The sequence below is a fragment of the Lynx rufus genome, unplaced genomic scaffold (assembly GCF_022079265.1).
Source record: "Lynx rufus isolate CCGP_SWC_20201006 ecotype Redwood Valley unplaced genomic scaffold, mLynRuf1.p SCAF_11, whole genome shotgun sequence".
Classification (NCBI taxonomy): Eukaryota; Metazoa; Chordata; class Mammalia; order Carnivora; family Felidae; genus Lynx; species Lynx rufus.
Genome location: NW_025814825.1, coordinates 54,588,320 through 54,609,292, shown reverse-complemented (window position 1 = coordinate 54,609,292; position 20,973 = coordinate 54,588,320). Strand labels below are relative to the sequence as shown.

Sequence of the window (20,973 nt, the reverse complement as noted above, 5' to 3'; positions counted from 1 at the left end):
GAGTGCCCTACCTGTCATGTCCTCTTGGCAAGTCCCCACTCACCTTGTAAGACCTTTCTCTTTTAGGGTATTAGTGATTGGACGTGGCCTAATTTTAAATACCTGACTCTAGTGGAGTCATTCATTCTTTTCATTAGTGAGTTGATCATTCAGAAAATATTTATTTGATATCCATGCCAGGCCTTTGCCAGATACATACAACATGTAACCCCCTTAATGAGAGATATGCAGACAAGTAAACAAGCAATTATGATATAGAGGAATAAGTGCTGAGATGGGGGGAGTTCCGGGTGCAGCAGTAAGGCAGTGGGACAGCCTCTAATCCAGTCTTAGGGGATATGGTAATGGATGTGAAGAAAGCTTTCCTGGAAGAAATGATGTCTACACACAGATTTAAGAACCAGTAGGAGTTACACAGACAGAAAGACAAGGGAAAACACATCCTAGGGAGTGGAAGGGTTTGTGCAAAGGTCCAGCACCATCCAAGATCAAGGGCCTTTTGGAGACCAGAAAGCAGATTTCTAGAAGGAATATGGTGAGAGAGAATGCTAGAGTCTTTGGTTCCTGGAGAACACTGGGAGGATTTTTGATTTGTGCTTTTTAGAAAGATTAAAAAGGCTGCAGACAGGAAAGGAGCCTGGGGGGACCCCACTGGGAGCAGGGGGACTGGTTAGGAAGCATTGGATCTGCTATGTCCTTTTATCCTTATGTGTCATCTTTTCTGAGATGTCTGATTACCCCCAACAAATGTAAAGATGGGAAAATGATAAAGGTTGGTACTTGGCCATGTGCACACTGGGAGGGGATCATCTTGGATCTGGAAGTCTGCCTTACGTGATCAGAATGACATCAGTAATATTAGCAATGGGCATGATGTCAGTGCCAAGTAAACAATATTCTCAAAGCTCAAATGCCACATAATAGGTATGTAACCAGCTTCAACAGTCATTTATGGTTCTTCAGACCAACTCCAGAATTTGGATTTTAATCACATTATACAAAAGTTATATTGGAAAAAATGGACATGGTGGCAAAGGAATGGATTGCTTCACCAGTAGATTTTATTAGCAGTAAGGTGCAGTGGTCACATGTCAGCTGCTCCTAACACGGGGTAAGAGTGAGCAGAATATCTTCCCTCACAGTTTCTTTACTACAGAAATTGAACCTGCAGAGACAAAACAACAGAAAGTCAGCTTTTCCTGCTACCCGGCTGGTGTGTTGGAGCATAAAGACAGCCTCTATTCTCCCGAGTCTGAGCAAGAGCCACTCCATGTGCCCGAGAGCAGACATTGGCCAAGGGAAGACAGGCCTCTCCTGTATAGAGGACTGAATTCTCCTTTCCAGTGCTCTCATGGCTGTGCAATAGCAGAGGGAGGCGGTGTCATTGGATGTCCCTAAAAACAGAGAGTGTTCATTTGTCATATCCTAAAAACACCTACCGAGCACTTGGCATGTCGTCAATCGACGCAACTGAAGAAAAGTAGGGTCAGCGTTACGATGAGAAATCAGCCAGAGGGATATTTCTGAGGTCCTGGTGTTACATTCACTAGGCATTCTTATTTCAATTCAATGATTGAATTGAAACTGACGAGCATTACCCATGAGACTAAACAATGCTCAGTTTGCTTGGAAGCTAATTTTCTTTAATAACATATAGAAGCATATGTCAAGTGCCTGGCACAGACAAGGTTCTGAGAAGATGCCTTTTCTTTTCATCTTCATTTCCTTCCCTGTGGTCTGATGGCTGGAAGGTTCTCAAATAGCGCATTAAAGGTTAAACACTAATCTTGATGAAGGACACAAGAGATGAAGGGTACACACACTATATATAAATAAAGGTGAGCTGAATTTTTTGGTGGCTGTTAGCAACTTGCTGAAGTCAAATTTCCTGCCCACGAATTATGGCACTGGGCCTTCATTGAATTATCTTCTAAGGGGATGAGAGTAGTCCCCCCACCCCATCCCCACCATCAAGAGAGTAAACATATTCATTGTCCCCAACTACTCTCCTGTGGCTTTGTAATCTCTCCTTCTCATCCCCTCCTATCTCTCCTCTCCCCAGGCAACCAGTGGTCTGCTGTCACACACAGTTGCTAAATGAAATCATTCTTTTTAACTTAGGGTCATGAAGCCAGATTCTCATTTTAACACATGTATCAAATAACACATACCCATCTACAAATCTCTCAAAATCATCCCCTTAAAATTCTGCTCTTTTCAGCAAAGAAACAGAAGCAATTGGGAAAGCAATTGCGACCATGATGTGGGAGAACAACTATAGGTTTAACTTAAAGTAGACTTCCAGTGGGAATAGGATTACAAAAATGACGCGGCGCGGCAAACCTCTTTGGATTTTTATTACTTACACTTTTCCGTCGTTTCTTTCCACCATGATCTTGGACGCTCCCACTCTGGGTAGAGTTGGGTTGATCACCCGGTTGTACCAAATAAATTTAACCTTCTGCAAATCTCCAACATCCACATCAGAGTCAAATTCGTTGGAGTGAGTGCTGTCGGGTTGGAGAGTGCCCCTTGGGAGTTGAGAAGTTAATGAAAACGTTACGTGAACATACAAAAATATACACATCAGTATATACATATAGGGTTCTAAAACCAGCTAACAACGCATCTCTAGTAAGGTGACTGGTGGTACGTTTGCCATCTGAATGTGTTAAGTGATGCAGACAGGTATGGTAACTCAGTGGCAGGTCATTTGCCAGCAATAACTCGTATTGCTTTAATGTCATCCTTACTTTAACAAAATTTCAAATATGTTTTGGTCACAATTCTCCCACAATTTAATAAGTGATGACATCATCATATCATCTTTTCCCAGTTGTTTTGTGGGCAGGATACTTATTTACTGATTATAAACCAGATGCCACGCATCAAAATGGACATCAGTGGTTTTCTCAGGAAACAGCAGAGAAAAAAAAAATTCCGAAACAGAAATGTATTCTGAAATGTATTAAGGTGCAAGGTAAAACAAACAGCTTAGAGTAATATTTTACTCACTTGAAAATTTCATATTGTTTAGAATTCCCTTTATTTCCAAACAAGGTCACTAGCACGTGTCCTGTCACCTTCCTTCCAGACAGCGTGACAGCTACCTTATACCTCCAACCTGCACAAGGTGAAAATATTTGCAAAATGTCAGCTTGTGCAGAAGATATTCTGAAAACAGGTTTAATTGGATGCCACTGCTGCTGAATTTTGAGTAATTTATATATAGCATTGTTTTTTAAATTATTTATTCATTTACTTTGAGAGAGAGAGAAAGCATTGGGGGGGGGGACAGATAGAGAGGAAGGGGGAGAGAATCCCAAGCAGGCTCCACACTGTCAGCACTGAGCCTGACACAGGGCAGATCTCACCAACCCTGAAATCATGACCTGAGCCGAAATCAATAGATGGATGCTTAACCAACTGAGTCACCCAGGTGACTCAGTATTGGCCGTTCTTGTAAGCAAATAGATACTCCTTTATCTAAATGTTCAGAAGGCAGATGTGGGGGGCAGGGCAGGAGTACAGAATCATTGCAAAATCAAGAAATTTCAAGTAAATGTAAGTAAGTCATATATTTTGCTTTCAATTTCTTGACCTAGCAATTTATTTTTGAATATTCTAAGAACTTTATGTTAAAAGAAAGCGGGAAAATGGTAGAGTGTGACATTTTCATCAATTCCTTTTCACAGGTCTGAGTTGCCTACACTTATTTAAAAAATTCTAGGGGCGCCTGGGTGGCGCAGTCGGTTAAGCGTCCGACTTCAGCCAGGTCACGATCTCGCGGTCCGGGAGTTCGAGCCCCGCGTCAGGCTCTGGGCTGATGGCTCAGAGCCTGGAGCCTATTTCCGATTCTGTGTCTCCCTCTCTCTCTGCTCCTCCCCCATTCATGCTCTGTCTCTCTCTGTCCCAAAAATAAATAAACGTTGAAAAAAAAAATTAAAAAAAAAAATTCTATAATTCAGCTTTCCATTGCCATTGGAAATGTAGTAAGTTATGGTAACCACTCTATGGTACCAGTCCATACTTAACTAGCAGTTTATGCCATTTAGACCTAGCCTGGGTCAAACCGAGGAGGGGATTAAACTTGGCTTTAGTTTTTACAGTGCGGCCAACCCCACTGGCTCCAATAGTTTTCTTCCTCTGTGACCCAGGAAGGAAACCTGGGAGCCGTCCCCATGCCTTACCATCGCTGCACCCTCTAATTCCTATCACCCATGGAGGCTACCGCCCTAAACAGCCACCTCTCTCCTGGATTACTTTTCTGCTTGTACAAAACCTCAGAATTTTCTTTAGTGAAACTTGGAAGAGTCTGGAGAAGAAGAAGCCCCCTGAATTCAGCACCAGAATCGAATATGAAGGAATCAATCTTGGTATCATTTTTAGTTCAGGCCCCCAAAACTCTGTTCTGTTGCCCCCGTTGAGCCCGAGTTACATTGAGCATGACGGCTTTTGAATATTTTTCCATGTTTGGGAAGAGTGTTTCCAACTTTTCTGCGGAAGAGCAATTTCACACATTTTCACCAAACATGATAAAATACAGAGCATTAAGGATTTAAGGCAAATATAGTAGAGACTTACGGGCAAAGTTGGTGGCATCACCAGTGTTTAGATAAAATATCTGGCCCACTCCATTTGTTTTTCCAGGAAATCTGTCAGCATAATGACCCATCTGTGGGCAGCCTTCACTGGGGCAGGGGAAGCACTTGTTCTGGGGGAAATTAACAAATGATGAATGAAGTGCACCCTCTTTCTCCACGTGTTATTGCAATTCAAACATTCTAAAGCCAATTCTGTACTGATGGCGAAAGAGGACTTTCATAGTATCTCAGCAAAGGTTAAAAAGCATTTCATTAGTTACAATGATAAACCAGTGATTTTATTGTTCAATGACACGATACTAACAAAAATATTATAGAAATCATACGAAAAGGGAATTTAGATATATATTTCTACATATATTTTAATCTTGTCTCTTGCCTTTGTAAGTTGCTCAAGTGGCCCCCAAGACGTCCATCTGCCTCCAGGGGTTAGAATTTATTTTAGAAAGATTGCAAAAGGAAGAGCAGAGGGGATGAGGAGCTCTGATATGCAAAATCGGGCCCATTAGTAGGATGAAAGGCTCAAAAGTCAGGTTTTTCTCAAAATTTTTAGCTTCCACTTAGCATGTTAAGGTCTGAAGGATTCAGATCTAAGAGTTTTCCCAATGTGAGCAGAAAATGCCCCAGTTGGCCTTTAAGTCGTAGCTGTGAGGTTGGGGTGTGGAGAAGATATATATCACATAGAAAAATGTCCTCTTTCTGGGTCAAGGAATTATGGGAAGAAAAGGGAGAGGGAGAAACACAATGGCAGAGACAAACAGCACAATTCCTGCTATGGAGGGGCAAGCCTGCTCCACAATGGAGGCGAGGGGCAGTCTCTTGGATCAATGAACCAGATGGGGACTGGGACAGACTCGGGGTCTGCATCCAGCAAAAACTAAGGGGAGACTGAGCCAGTCAGGAAGAAATGGCCAGAGCTATCTGGGGAAGTTGGCCAAACCAGAAGAGTATATGTGCTGAGACATTATCTGCAGAGACCAGCCACGTGCTCATCAAAAATGCAGATCCCCAAGTTCTCCCCTCTGCCCTGCACACAAACTGACCACCACCCCCGTGATCACTGTGCCAATACCAGCTTGGGGGGAAGCTGATGAAGGGGTCCAAAGGCTGGGATATATGCAAAACTGGTAACATTTCCTTTTTTTTAAAGTATTTATTTATTTTTAATGTTTTTATTTATTTTTGAGAGAGAGACAGAGTACAAGCAGGGGAGGGCAGAGAGAGAGAGGGAGACACAGAATCCGAAGCAGGCTCCAGGCTCTGAGCTGTCAGCACAGAGCCTGACATGGGGCTTGAACTCATGAACCACGAGATCATGACCGAAGTCAGACGCTTTAACGGACTGAGCCACCCAGGTGCTCCAACTGATAACATTTTCTTACAGAAGTGTCTGAGTGGGATGCCTGGGTGACTCAGTAGGTTAAGTGGCTGACTCTCAAATTCAGCTCAGCTCATGATCTCCTGGTCTTGAGAGCCCCATGTTGGACTCGGTGCTGGGTGTGGAACCTACTTAAAATTCTCTCTTCCTCTCCCTCTCCCCCTGTCCTTTCCCTGCTAGCATGCACACTTCATGCACACGTTCTCTCTCTCTCCCTGCCATCGTCAAAAAAAAAAAAAAAGTGTATGAGCATCACTTAAAACGTCTAAACATATTACTGAATCAGACTAAATGTTAACTGAATGAAACCTAAACCTCCTTTGCTTGTTTCACCATTACCTAGAGATTGGGGATTTGGGAACAAGATAAAAACAAAGCTAGACCAAAGAAGGGGGTTGGTGTTGTTGTGTGCATAAGCTATACTGCAAATAAAACATGCATCTCACATACACATATAGCCAACATTTGTTGAATGCTAGTTATTATATTTTAGATTCTGGGGTAAGCAATTAAAACATAGCATCTCATTAAATCCTCCCACAAAACCTATGGAGTCTCCCATTATTATTGCATTTAGAAATGAAAAAACTGCCTTAGGTTAAGAATTTTGTTCAAATCATTCAACCATTTAATAGTGAAATCAGGTTTCAGACCCTTTCTCTTCATCACGAAGTTATACATCCTTTCAACTATGACTTCACCTGGCATGTTACTTAAAATTTTATTTATTAAATGACATAGATCACATATTTTTCCTTGAAAAATTTTATAGTGAAAAGAAGAGCAATAAAAAATAACAGGCAAAGGGCACCTGGGTGGCTCAGTCAGTTAGGCATCTGACTTCAGCTAAAGTCATAATCTCACAGTTCGTGAGTTTGAGCCTTGCATCGGGTTCTGTGCTGACAGCTCAGAGCCTGGAGCTGGCTTCAGATTCTGTGTTTCTCTCTCTCTCTCTGCCCCTCCCCCACTCATGCTCTCTGTCTCTTAAAAATGAATAAATGTTAAAAAAATAACAGGCAATAGATATATCACTTTGAAGATCACATTTAAGGTTTTTAACCCAGATGTCTAGCGAATACCAAACAAGATGAAAACTCAAAATCAAGCAAAGAAACAAAAAACTTGGCAATTATAAGGTTGCACAGAAATATCCACATGCCCATAATGATATAGTTTTATAGGATCAGCATTTAAGACAAGTTTTCCATATGTATCAGCATCCTGGAGCCATAGCTCAGATTTCCTTAGACTACTTTTTTTTTTTTTTTTTTGCTTACAATATTTCTAAGACAAGTTTGAACATTTACCTGATACATACTGGAGTGATAGAGAACAAAGTGGACATTTCAGCATATAAGCCTATTCCTCTAAAGTTCTCCAATGCCTTATCACTATTACAATAATGTCAATGTACTTCAATTAAAAATATGTACGATTAAAAGTATAAATAATGTGGCAATAATATAGTGACATTCACTGAATGCATGTCGTGTCCAGTGAACCATACGTCATGAGGATGTGATGGTTACAAAATTCTTCAGGTACAAAGTAGAATCTACTTACTGCAGAGAAAACACTGTAAGAGGCACAAGGGAATCCAGCAAAGCCATCGGGGTTAAGGATGCTATCCGAGTAATACTTGTAGCTTCTTAAGTGATTACAGGCCACAAAGTCACGGGTCCCTTGGAAATCAGAAATGATTTACACATCAGCAACAGATTTTATTTTTCCAATGTCATGATTAGAACACAGTTGTTGAGTAGATTTTTCTAATTAGTGTGAACTCATGGTGGGCACAGAACAAAATCATGGATGCAGTGTATTTATGGTTTGTGATGTGATCAGAAGTTAAGTACTATTGAAAAATGTAATAGTAATGCCATAGCTAAACGAAATGGAAAAATAACTTTAGAAGGAAAAGACTGGTCCATATAGATATAAGTACAACTTAGTAATGCATTCCCTGAATTAGATCCTTGGAAAGTTGACTACAATTACATTTTCTTTCCTAGGGTCTCCTCATGCCCAACTTTCCTCAGTGAAAAGACCATATTTTGTGTTAAAAGTCCTTCATTACAGAAAGCGTGAGACCTGTACCAAAATACTTAGCAAATTTAGTAAAATGAAATACAAATGTTCCCCTAGGAAAATCTCTTCATGTCCATAATGGTTTTTACCTTCCCAGATCCCATCTATGTCAACGATCTGAGAGAGAATGTTCTTCTGACATCCGGGCATTTCTTTTCCTCCATTTGGAAAGAAATCTAGATGGCCTACGGTTTGGCTCATTCCAAACCCTGAGGAATTTTAAAATATGAGAAAGTTCATGTTACTGTATAGAGTCAAAACGCTCTAAAACACTCTACTGTGTAGAGTTAGTAAACACTCGTGGAGGATGAATTGCAGAACTCACCCATGTTAGGGATTATAGGGGCAGCGTCTGTGTGAATTACATCCACAAACAGGGCATCGCTGGGGTCCAATCGGACTAAGTCAGGTGTGCCCTCAAAGCAAGGTTCAGCTGGATCCAACCCTAAAGTAGATAGGATGTGTCATGTTCATATCAGTGTATGCATTCACCTTTCTTTGTTAATTACCTACCCAAGTGCAAGCATTGGTGGGAACCATGACTTATTTATGGAAAGAGATAAGGTAGTTCTTCCCTACCTTATCATCTTATTCCACTTTCTGTGTCTAATTCACTATTCAAATTATAGCAAATTTTTCTCAAACCATGAAATTTGGCTCTCCTTATGGATGTTTAGTCACTGGGACAATCCAGGCCACTAGCAACAGTTATAGGGAAAGAGCTAGACTCTGGGAGACATGAGACTTCTAAAAGCTGTTCAGGCTAAAAGAAGTCTCCCCTCCCCCACCTGCCCCACTCTCCTGTAAAATCCTATAAAGGCAAGGACTTCGGTATTCATGGTCACCAGGACCACAACTTCACAAAGTGCCTGGCTGAGTAGGCTCTTGTAAACAGTCACGGACCACGAGAAAGAATGTTCTCTCCAGCAAATTAATGATAGACATCTGGATGCCCCCACCAATCCAAACATGAACCATTTGCCCAAGGTATTAAAAAAAAGAATCAGAAGGTTGGAGAGAGAGTGCAAAGATGGAAAAGAAAAGTGACTGCTCCCTGAAATAGTCATCTCTCAGATCCAGGATAGCAAAGTCTTTCCTATAAACTTACAAGGTCGTTTTAGGGCCTGAGTATATACAACATGTGGCCCCACCGGCCAGAAGCAATCAGTCTGAGATTTGTGGAATATTTTTTATCTAACTAGCAGCCTGCAGGACTGATCAGCCTGTCCTAACCACCTGTATCCTGTAACTCTTAGCTCAGGGTGGGTGAGGATTACGCTAATTATCAATTGCTGTCAAAGCGTAATATAATAAATTATATATCTTGAGCTCTTTAGATTTAATTCTATTTGTTATTTATTTTGTTATTTATTCTCTTTATTCTAGTCACGAGACTTGTCCTTTGTGAATGCCTGAAAACAGGAAAAGAGATTTGAATAAGACTTTCCGATGTTCTTAATTCAAATTTTAGTCACATGCAATATATGTGTGTGTGTGTATATATATATATATATATACACACACACACACACACACACACACACACACACATATGTTAAACAGATGGGGGCACTTGGGTAACTCGGTTAAGTGTCCAGCTCTTGATTTCGGCTCAGGCCATGATCTCATGGTTGTAAGTTTGAGCCCTGAGTTGGGCTCCGTGCTGGGCATGAAGCCTGCTTAAGATTCTCTCTCTCCCTCTCCCTTTGCCCCTCCCCTGCTTTCTCTCTCAAAAAACAAAAAACAAAAAACAAACAAAACAAAACCAAACAAACTAACAAAAAACCAGGGCTCTGTAGACCAAAGATCAATATTAGTAAAAAATTCGCAAGTCCTCAGAACATACTGATTACCGATCATGTGGCCCAATTCAGAAAATGCCAAACTGCCATCCGTTTAGACCCCATGTAGGCAACGCTTCGTCCAATTTTTCAGCTTTTACTGTTTGACCAACCTGTGATTCGCCCAGCCGTCCCATTGATCCTCCTTCCTGCCTCTCCAGCTGCGTGGGCACCCAGACTGTGGCCAATGATGTGGACGTTGGAAGGTGAGTACCCAAATGCTGACTGTTGGAAAGAAAACTTCTTCAGAATGTTTTCAAATATATCAAAATTCAAGATGGCCACAGAAGAAGATTCCCCTCAAAACTCGAGTTTTAAGAAGACGTGCTAGGGGCGCCTGGGTGGCTCAGCCGGTTAAGCGGCTGACTTTGGCTCAGGTCATGATCTCGAGGTATGCAAGTTCGAGCCCCACATAGGTCTCTGTGCTGACAGCTCAGAGCCTGGAGCCTGTTTCAGATTCTGTGTCTCCGTCTCTCTGACCCTCCCCCGTTCATGCTCTGTCTCTCTCTGTCTCAAAAATAAATAAACGTTAAAAAAAGAATTTTAAAAAAAGAAGACGTGCTGCCCCTTCAAAGCAACTGATTTTCACGGACTTTTTCCCCCCAGTTATAACAGAATATGGCAATGGTTTAACATTTAAACTGGTGGAAGTAGGAATCTCTGTTCTTTTACTATGTAGAGGAAATCCTCGCCAGGTATAAGGAATTGTTACCCAGCGGTGCTGAAGCAAGTATTCGGGTTAGAAAATAATAATAAAAGCATTTACTTAAGCAAATTCCAGGTTAACATTTTTTAAGGTTTTTTGTTACCAAATTAGATTAGCTTGCTGTCATTGTGCTTCTGTTAAAAACATAAAAAAAACAAAAACAAAAACAAGATAGTTTAACCTTAAGGTTGACGTTATCATGCCAACTTGTTTGTAATTTATAACTGATAAAGTTCAAAGAAATGCTGGTGGGATTCAATAGAAACAGCCTACCTGGTTGCTGAAAGAACTACTTTATTGACTTTAATAGGAATAGAAGCCCAAATCTAGATTGACTGATTGATTGATCGATACTGTGTATTTCTTTTCAACCATGGGGAAAGCCAAATCTCAGTAGAGAAATGTCTTTCATAATTATCATACCTACAGCATTTTTTTTTCTTTTTTTTGAAGGAGAATCCCAGGGAGCAATGTGGATGGGCTTTTATATAACTTGGAGGTAGTTACCTGAAGAACTTCAACAAAATATGCCACTTCTGCCCCCACAATCCGGATGTTCTGTGAGGCCTGAGTGTAACCGGTTTTGGAGCCACTTTTCCAGTCCACGCAGATGCAGTTCACACTTTCCACTGTAAACAAGTTCTGATGGAACAGACACAATAAATGGGTGAATAATTGGGGATGTTTATTAATAAATAACACATTTGAGAATGAGGGTAAATTCCCTTCTCGACCTCTACAAACAACCCCAAACAACAAACCAAAACAACAAACCCAAACCCCAAAACAACAAACACAACTTCTAGTCTGTTATGGTTATGAAATTCCTTTTATTTTTTTCTGTTTATTTATTTTTCATTTATTTTATTTTATTTCATTTTTATTAATATAATTTACTGACAAATTGGTTTCCATACAACACCCAGTGCTCATCCCAACAAGTTGAAATTTAAAGCTTAACATGTGCTCTGGGGTGCCTGGGTGATTTAGTTGGTTAAGTGTCCAACTTCGGCTCAGGTCATGATCTTGTGGTTTATGAGTTCAAGCCCAGGGTCAGGCTCTGTGCTGACAGCTCAGAGCCTGGAGCCTGCTTTGGATTCTCTCTCTCTCTCTCTCTCTCTCTCTCTCTCTGTCCCTCCCCCACTCATGTTCTCTCTCTCTCAAAAATAAATAATATATAAAAAAAAGTTTAACATGTGCTCCAAATTGAAGGTTTGGCCATAATGGGAACTGGATTCTTGGGATATCTACTGTAACACATAAATAGACATTTGCTGCAAGAAGAAATGTATAAAATGTGGTACAGTGGATTGTCTCATTAGATCATCATAAATGTCATAAGCCTACATTGTCCCTTATTAAAATGTACCCCACGACATTGCCTGTTTTGTTCACTGCTATATCCTCAGGGCCTCAAATAGTTCCTGGCACATAGTGGGTGTTCAATAAATATTTATTGGACTAATGAATAAATGAAAGCCTATGTTAGGACCCTCTTAAATAAATATACTGACAGTAAATGAGTAAGCTTTTCCATGATGGAAAGACCAATCAAAGTTTCTGGATGAACATATTTTATTATACATCACTGAAGAGTTATTTCACATAAAAGCATAACCCACCAGATATCTACTGGAAGCCTTGTCTGATGGGGGTCAATGATAGTTTCATGAATGTTAGATCTGGCAGGAATTTTGTCTGTTTGGGTGTATGTATGTTTATACATATCTCCACCTTTTTTCCAAGAAGACTTTCAGAAGAATAAAGCAATTTTATAAATCATCTCCAATTATTTTATTTTACAGATAGAAATATCCAAAGAGGGAAAATAGTTTGCTAATGTCACGGTTAGCTAAGTAAAGAGTTAGAACTAGAGTCTAGGACCTTTAATCTTCTAGGTTTTATTTTAAATTTATTTATTTTGAGAGAGAGAGAGAGAGAGCAGGGGAGGGGCAGAGAGAGAGGGAGAGAGAATTCCAAGTAGGCTCTGCACTGTTGGCGCAGAGCCCAATATGGGGCTCGAACTCACGAACCGCAAGATCATGACCTGAGCTGAAACCAAGAGTCGTATGCTCAACCGACTCAACCACCAGGTGCCCCAACTTACTAGTTTAATCCACTTATTTCTCCATCCTAAAGCAACCATTTTATCAGAGCCAAAGCATGCAAGAAAAACAAATCTGCTTTTGGGATTTTGGAAATAAATTGTATACCCCTATCTAAAAATTTACATCCCCTTTGAGCTAAGAATCATAGTCTTTTTCCTTCCCTGTTGTATAAAAATCTATTACTACCCTCTCCCCAGTAATCATCAGCTTTAAATTATTTTAGAAGACAAATTAAGGTTTTACTATTTTTGAACTTGTGACATGAAGCTCATTAATTTTGGCTATCGTCAGGATCAGCAGATAGTCTCTAGAGTTGACTCAATCCAGCCTTTGGCTTGAGTCATAGATAGGTCTGAAATTAAGAGTGTTCAGGAAAACCTTTGTGTCTTTTTTTTTTAGACCTATGAAGAAATAACTGCACCTGTGCACCACGCTGGCCACAGAAGCTTGTTGAATAAATGAATCAATGATAATGTTCCTCAAGCACTAGCAGTTGCTAGGAAAAATTGTTCTCTTTGATTTTCTGTCTTTTAATTCTTCATTATAATGAGGCACATAGCCAAAGACAAATTAAAGAAAATTGGATCACTACTGTTGAAACAACAGAAGCTGTCAATGAAAACATACAGAGTTTCCTAGATACTGCTACCATAGGAGATCAAAGAGTAGCAAGTGAAAATCAAAGGAAAACAATTAGTTTGGGCAAAATAAGTTATCTTAGTTCTTCAAATGGAAATTAAAGCCTCTTGAAAAAAATTAAAAGTTATTGAAAATACAACTAATATTGTATCAGTATAGCAACATTCCTTGCTAAAATTTTGAAATATCTCTGTATTAGTTATTAAATAGCTACTACACAGAGCCAACAAATGCTTGCCAACCTTGCTGCCCTGACTGTTCCAGGTCCCTTCTACCCCTCTACCACCTCCTGGACCTTACCCAGAATCCCTAGGCCCAGAAGAGTCAGGTGATCCTCTGGTGTCATAGTGGCTAGCATTTGTCCTGATTGGTTGGGGCCTGTGCATTACTCATTGTTAATCATCAGTCTGGAAGCAGCCTTCCCTTCATTGATTACCATATCTTACCTTGCATATTTTGGACAGCCAGTTTTCTTCTCCCTTGTCTATGAATCCATGAATAATGAAGCGGGTTTTTCTATCTGCGTTGAAATTAGAGCTCATGATAGTTGATTCATCTGCAATAATTTCCTATTTTGAGAAGAAAAGTGTTTAATGCCAAGTTTCTTATAGCGTCCAATAGAATCATTTGTACACGGAGAGAGATGACGAGTAGGAAAAGACCTCCAAGACTTGAGATCCCTGTGAATATGGATTCTCCTATTACAGGCAAGCTGTTTGCAACCATCATCAAGCCACTACTTTCCAGACATCATAACATTTCTGCAGTTGCTTTAGTCAGGATAAACATGCACTATAACATTGATGTAGGGATCTTGTCTTCATGCAATGGATGGCTTTGCTGTGTGTGTGTGTGTGTGTGTGTGTGTGTGTGTCTGTGTGTGTGCCTGTGTGTGTGGGTGTGTGTGTAATGTTGGGAGATTATATATGATATTAGGAGAGTTTATATATACATATATATATGTGTGTGTGTGTATACACATGTATATAACAATATTTAGAATATTTACTAGATGGCAACATAGAGGTAGGATAAGAATGACATTAAGTTCCAATCAAGACAAAGAGTAGCTGAATGGATTAAAAAATAAGACCAGTGTATATGCTGCCTACTAGATCATTTTAGGTCATTTCAGATCTAAAGACACTTGCAGACTAAAAATGTAGGGATGGAAAAAGATATTTTAAGTAAATGGAAACAAAAAGAAAGCTGGAGTAGCAATACTTATATGAGACAAAATAGACTTTAAGACAAAGTCTGTAAGAATAAACAAAGAAGGGCTTTACATAAAGATAAAAGACCTATTAAATAAGAAGATATAGCACTTGGAAATATTTAATCACTCAACATGGCAACACCTAATTATATAAAGAAAATATTAATAGATGCAAAGGAAGAAAGTTAAAGTAACACAAAAATAGCTGGGAATTTTAACATCTTATTTACATCAACGGATAGATCATCTAACAGAAAATCAATAAGGAAAGAGTGGTCTTAAACAACACATTAGAACAGATGGACTTAACATATATTTATAGGACATTCTATCCAAAAATAGCAGAATACACATTCTTCTCAAGTGCACATGGACATTCTCCAGAATAAGGCACATGTTAGGCCACAAAACAAGCCTTGATAAATTTAAGAAGATTGAAATCATATCAAGCATATTTTCTGACCACATTGGTATGAAACTAGAAATCAATTACAAGAGGAAAAGTGAAAAAAAACAGACACGTGGAGACTAAACTATGTGGCACCAAGGGGTCAAGGAACAGTCAAGGAAGAAATCAAAGATGTAGTTAAAAACATATCTTGAGACAAATAAAAATGTAAATGCAATGTTCAAATATCTATGGGATACAGAAAAGAAATTCTAAGAGGGAAGTTTACAGTGACACAGGCCCACATTAACAAATAAAAAAAAAGCTCAATAAACAACCTAACCACACACTAGATAACTGAAAACCTAGAAAAAGAAGAACAAACAAAGCCCAAAGTTAGTAGAATGAAGGAGATAATAAAGATCAGAGTGGAAATAAATGCAATAGAGACTTAAAAATACAATAGAAAAATAATAAAACTAAAAGCTGTTTCCTTGAAAAACAAATAAAATTGATGAACTTTTAGCTGGACTCTTCTCTTCCAGAAAAAAACAGAGGGCCAATAAATAAAATGAGAAATGAAAAAGAAGTTACAACTGATACCATAGAAATATAAAGGATCATAGGAAACCACTAGTAACAGTTATATACAACAGATTGGACAACCTGGAAGAAATGAATAAATTCTTGGAAGCATACAATCTTTCAAGACTAAATCAGAAAGAAATATAAAATCTGAACAGACTGATTACTAATAAGGAGATTGAATTAGTAATTAAACTCTCAACAAACAAAAGTCCAGGACCAGACAGTTTCACAGGTGACTTCTACCAAACGTTTAAAAAGAAGAATTAATACCCATCTTTCTCAAACTATTTCAAAAAATTGAAGAGGAAAGGAGGCTCTGAACTCCTTCTATGAGATCAGCATTATTCTAATACAAAAACCAGACAGATACTACAGAAAGATTACAAGCCAATATTCCTGATAAACATAGATGTAAAAATCCTCGACAAAATATTAGCAAACTGAATTCAACAATACATTAAAAGGATCACGTAACATGACCAAGTGGGATTTATTCCAGGGATGCAAGGATGGTTCAATATCCACACATCAATCAATGTGATACACCACATTAACAAAACGAAGAATAAAAATCAAATGATCATCTCAATGGATGCAGAAAAGCATTTCACAAAATTCAACTTCCATTTATGATAAAACCTCAATAAATTGGACACAGAGAGATGTGTCTCAACAGAATAAAAGACATGTATGACAAACCCACAGCTAACATCATGCTGAACAATGAAAAGCTGAAGGCTTCCCCCTGCCCCAAGAATAGGAACAAAACAAAGGTGCCCACTTTTGCCATTTTTATTCAACATAATATTGGAAGTTCTACCCACAGCATTTAGGCAAAAGTAAATAAATAAATAAATAAATAAATAAATAAATAAGTAAATAAATAAAAGTCATTCAGATTAGAAAGGAAGAAGTAAAATTGTCACAATTTGTAGATGACAGGATACTATATATAGAAAACCCTAAAGCCTCCACCAAAAAACTATTAGAACTAAAAAATGAATTAAGTGAAGTTGCAGGATACAAAGTCAATTTACAGAAGTCTGTTGCATTTCTTCTTATTATTTATTTTTATAATTTATTTTGAGAGACAGAGAGAGAGGGAGAATGCAAGTGGAGGAGACAGATAGAGGGAAAGAGAGAGAATCTTAAGCAGACTCCACTCTCAATGCAGAGCCTGAAGCAGAGCTCAATCCACAACCCTGGGGTCATGACCTGAGCCAAAGTCATGAGTTGGTTCCTCGACCAACTGAGCCCCCCACATGCCCCAATCTATTACATTTCTACACATTAATAACAAACTATCAGAAAGAGACATTAAGAAAGCAATCTCATTTGTGACTGCATCAAAAAGAATAAAATACCTAGGAATAAATTTAACCAAGGAAGTGAAAGATCTGTCCTCTGAACAATGACACTGATTAAAGAAATTGAAGGCAACATAAATAAATGGAAAGATTACCTTGCTCATTGATTGGAAGAAGTAATATTGTTAAAATGTTCATGCTACCCAAAGCAATATACAGATTCAATGCAATCTCTACAAAAAAAAACAATGGCATTTTTCAAATAACTGGAACAAATAATCCTAAAATTTGTATGGAACCTCAAAGGACCCTGCATAGCCAAAGCAATCTTGAGAAAGAAGAACAAAGTCGTGTCACACTCTTGATTTCAAACTACACTACAAAGCTAGAGTAATCAAAACATTATGGTTCTGGCACAAATACAGAAAAATAGATAATGGCACAGAACAGAGAGCCCAGGAATAAACCCACACTTCTATGGTTAATTAATCTACAACAAAGAAGGCAAGAATATATAGTGAGACAAAGACAGTCTCTTCAATAAATGGTGTGGGACAGCCACATGCAAAAGAATGAAACTGGAACACTTTATTACACCATATACACTAATAAACTCAAGACAAAATGTATGACCTGAAACCATAGCACTCCTAGAAGAAAACATAGGCTGTAAGTTCTTTGACATCAATCTTAGTAATATTTTTTGGATCTGTCTCCTCAGACAAGAACAGTGAAAGCAAAAATAAAAAAAATGGGACTACATCAGATTAAAAAGACTGTGTACAACAAAGGAAACCATTGACAAAATGAAAAAGCAATCTACTGAATGGGAGAAGATATTTGCCAATGATATATCTAATAAGAGGTTAACATCCAAAATATATAAAGAACACATACAACTGAATATCAAGAAAACAGTCAGATTAAATAATGGGCAGAGGCCTGAATAGGCATTTTTTTCCAAAACAAGACATATAGATGCTAATAGGCATATGAAAAGATGCTCAACATCACTTATTATCAGGTAAATGCAAACAAAGACCATAAAGAGATACCACCTTACATCTGTAAGAATGGCTATTATCAAAAAGACAGGAATTAACTGCTGTTGGTGAGCATGTGGAAAAAAAGGAGCCCTCATGCTCTCTTGGCAGTAATGTAAATTGGTGCAGTCGCCAATAACGAATGGTATGGAGGTTCCTCAATAAATTAAAAATAGAACTACCATATAATCCAGCAATTCCACTTCTAGGTTTTTATCTGAAAAAAAAAATGAAAACACCAATTTGGGTATACATATGCATCCCTATGTTCATTGCAGTATTATTTATAATAGCCAAGGTATGGAATCAACTTATATGTCCATTGATGGATGAATGGACAAAAATGGTATGTGAGATATATATATATATATATATATATATATATATATATATGAATATTGCTCAGTTGTAAAAAAAAATAATGAAAGCTTGCCATTCATGACAATATGGATAAACCTGGAGAGTATTATGCTAAGTGAAATAAGTTAGATAGAGAAGGATAAGTACCACATGATTAAACTTATATGTGAATCTAAAATACAAAACAAATGATTAAATAAAACAAAACAAAACAAGACTCATAAATACATAGAGAAAACTAAAATGGTAGCCAGAGGGGGGGGGAGGGAGGGAGATGGATTAAATAGGTGAAGGGGATTAAGAGGTACAATTTTCTAGTAACAAATAAGACAGAAGGATGTAACGTACAGCATAGGGAATATAGTCAATAATATTGTAACACCTTTGTACGATGACAGATGGTAGCTAGACTTATTGTGGTGACCCTTTTGTAACATATATATTATATATAATATACATATATATATATATATGATATATGTATCACTATGTGATACACCTGAAATGAATACAATATTGTATGTCAATTATTCTTCAATAGAAAATAAAGTGAATCTAAATTAAAACAAAAGAGAGAATAATATCAAGTTAGTGGACTTTTTATAAATAAAATAGATAGAACTTAGTTCTGAAAACAATGAGTTCTCTTACTTCGAAGTTATTCGGGTTCTCGTTAGTGTACAGGAGGAAGCGGGTATTGACATCTTTTGGAGCCCAGGGCAATATTTTGAGGGGTCTTTGCGCAATTCCTGCCCATGGGGCGTCATCGCTAAAGCAGCCAAGTCTTGGGAAGCAGATTTCTTTTCCTGTAATAACCCAGAAGTGTTTCAAGGACGTCAGTTTAATCAGAATGCTCTTTTTAATGGTCTCTCTGCCAAAATATGAGTTAAATTACATTTTGTGGCATATTTACCTCCTCCATATTCCCAGACATATTCCTATCTAGGCACTCACAAAACAGCTTCAACATCCCAGGCTTCTGGTCTTCATTTCTACCATGTATGACCACCTCACTCCCCTCGTGTCTCTGTCCAGCCCTTGCTGGGACTCGGTCTAGCTTCTCAATGCAGATGTCTTCCTTGGGCCACTGGTGCCCAAGAAAAGAGCAGCCTTGTATTTCCAGGCCTTGGTAGAGAGGGGTGAGGTTTTCAATTCCTCACAGCCATCTTCTCGTGTTGGGTTTTGGGTAGAGAACTTAAGCTTCATGCAAGTGCCAGAACGTTATATATATAACAATATATTGTAAGTATTTTGGCCCCCTATGTTTGAGAAGAATTTTGGATTCCTACGATGAAGAAGCTGCTCGTGAATAATCAAACAGAAAGTCCATGGTTTGGCACAACTCTATGCTTGAATGCTGACCCATAAAAGAACAGCACAAAGGGAGGGATGTCCAGGAGGATTAAGTCTGGATTATAGTAGTGGTAGGAGTCGTAGCCGTTGTGAGGGCTGCATTTGCAAAATGTTACTATGTGCCAGGTACTAGGCGAGATGATTTACAGGACTACGTAAGTCTCACAGGTATCCTGCGTTAGGGGCGGTATTATATTCCCATCCTACAGATGAAGATAGTGAAGCACGCAGAGGTTAAGAATTTTGCTCAGGGTAATACACTTGTGGCTACCGGAGCAAGGTTTCAAACCCCACACTGGACTCCCAAGTCAGGGTTGCTAGATTAGCAAATAAAAGTAAAAGTTAAATTTGAGTTTCAGGTAGACAATGAATACTTTTCAGTATAACTTTGCCACATATTCATTTATCAGAAACGCTCGTTGTTTATCTGAAATTCAAATTTAACTGCATATCTTAGATTATATCTGGCAACCTTACTCCAGGTGTCTGTGCTCTCAACATGCACCTTTCTCACTCACACCTTATCCCCTAGTGGCTTGAATTCAGCCATCACAGACTTTTTTGAAAGTGCCAAGCAAGAAATCTCTTCCAGCACTGCGTAAATATCTTTTCTTACCTACTACTGCTCCCAGCAGCAGCGATAGTGTCCAGATTAGCAGCATCTAAATAAAGTTAAAAATATGATTAAGTCTGACTAAATAGGTTTTTTAAAAGATTGGCGTAATTCAAGTTAAGTTAGACCTCTGGGGGAAATAAGTAAGTTCTAATAAATTAGGGCTCGGAAAATATGTTTTCCTGACTCACCGTGGCAATTCCGTCAGGTTCCACACACAAGCAGATAGCACCTTAAAGGTCCTTTTATAAGCAAACCTTATCTCTTTGAGAAGTTCCATGGAAAAGGAGAGGAAGTTCCAAGTATACATTTCTGGTTCTAATCATAAATAAACCAAGAATGATAGAGCAGGTCAAGTTTTCCACAGTACTTGTGGGAAGATGAGAAAAGGGTTCATACAGACTGTTCTGTCTCAATGAGATTATATAATGCTCAGCATCACCATAATTTCATTGTAGAGGAGGTTCTAGTCTGCCCAATTCTCTGTGCTGCTCTGTGGATATGTGTGAAAGTAAATTGTTTTCACAGATTCGATAGCAGCAGTCTTGAAAACAAATATTGAAAGCTTGACAGCTTGAGCAGTTTTTGTATAACCTTGCCTTACCTTCAAAAGCATGAAATTAGAAGCAATTCTTCAAGAGTGTTCATTACGATAGTCTATAGAACTAGTTTATTTCTCAACAATAACATGGAGAAAAGAATAAATGAACTGACAAAAGGAGATGGGGGGTACTTCCAAGA

At 38.5% G+C, this 20,973-nt stretch overlaps 1 protein-coding gene across 2 annotated transcripts; it reads right to left on the bottom strand.

Annotated features, from left to right (window-relative positions):
* Positions 1-1,101: 1,101 nt before the first annotated feature.
* PNLIP (pancreatic lipase) lies at positions 1,102-20,281 on the bottom strand. Of its 2 annotated transcripts, none has more exons than XM_047072731.1 (12): positions 20,236-20,281; positions 18,903-19,072; positions 13,811-13,933; positions 11,125-11,259; positions 10,025-10,136; positions 8,396-8,515; positions 8,160-8,279; positions 7,546-7,664; positions 4,585-4,714; positions 3,016-3,124; positions 2,367-2,531; positions 1,102-1,165 (listed from the first exon to the last, which is right to left on the bottom strand). In XM_047072731.1, the coding sequence occupies exons 1-12, from the start codon at positions 20,279-20,281 to the stop codon at positions 1,102-1,104; spliced, it is 1,413 nt and encodes a 470-aa protein (XP_046928687.1). The 2 variants fall into 2 exon arrangements, with proteins under 2 accessions (XP_046928687.1, XP_046928689.1); XM_047072733.1 differs by having other exon boundaries at positions 18,918-19,072.
* Positions 20,282-20,973: the final 692 nt, after the last annotated feature.

Bases quoted from the DNA above. Each gene is read 5' to 3' on its own strand.
- PNLIP (XM_047072731.1), bottom strand. From the start codon at position 20,281: ATGCTGCTAATCTGGACACTATCGCTGCTGCTGGGAGCAGTAGTAG. The intron at 19,073-20,235 runs GTAAGAAAAGAT...GGGTTATTACAG, and splicing joins GCTGCTGGGAGCAGTAGTAG to GAAAAGAAATCTGCTTCCCA. The intron at 13,934-18,902 runs GTTTTCAGAACT...TTCTCAAAATAG, and splicing joins TCGAAGTAAGAGAACTCATT to GAAATTATTGCAGATGAATC.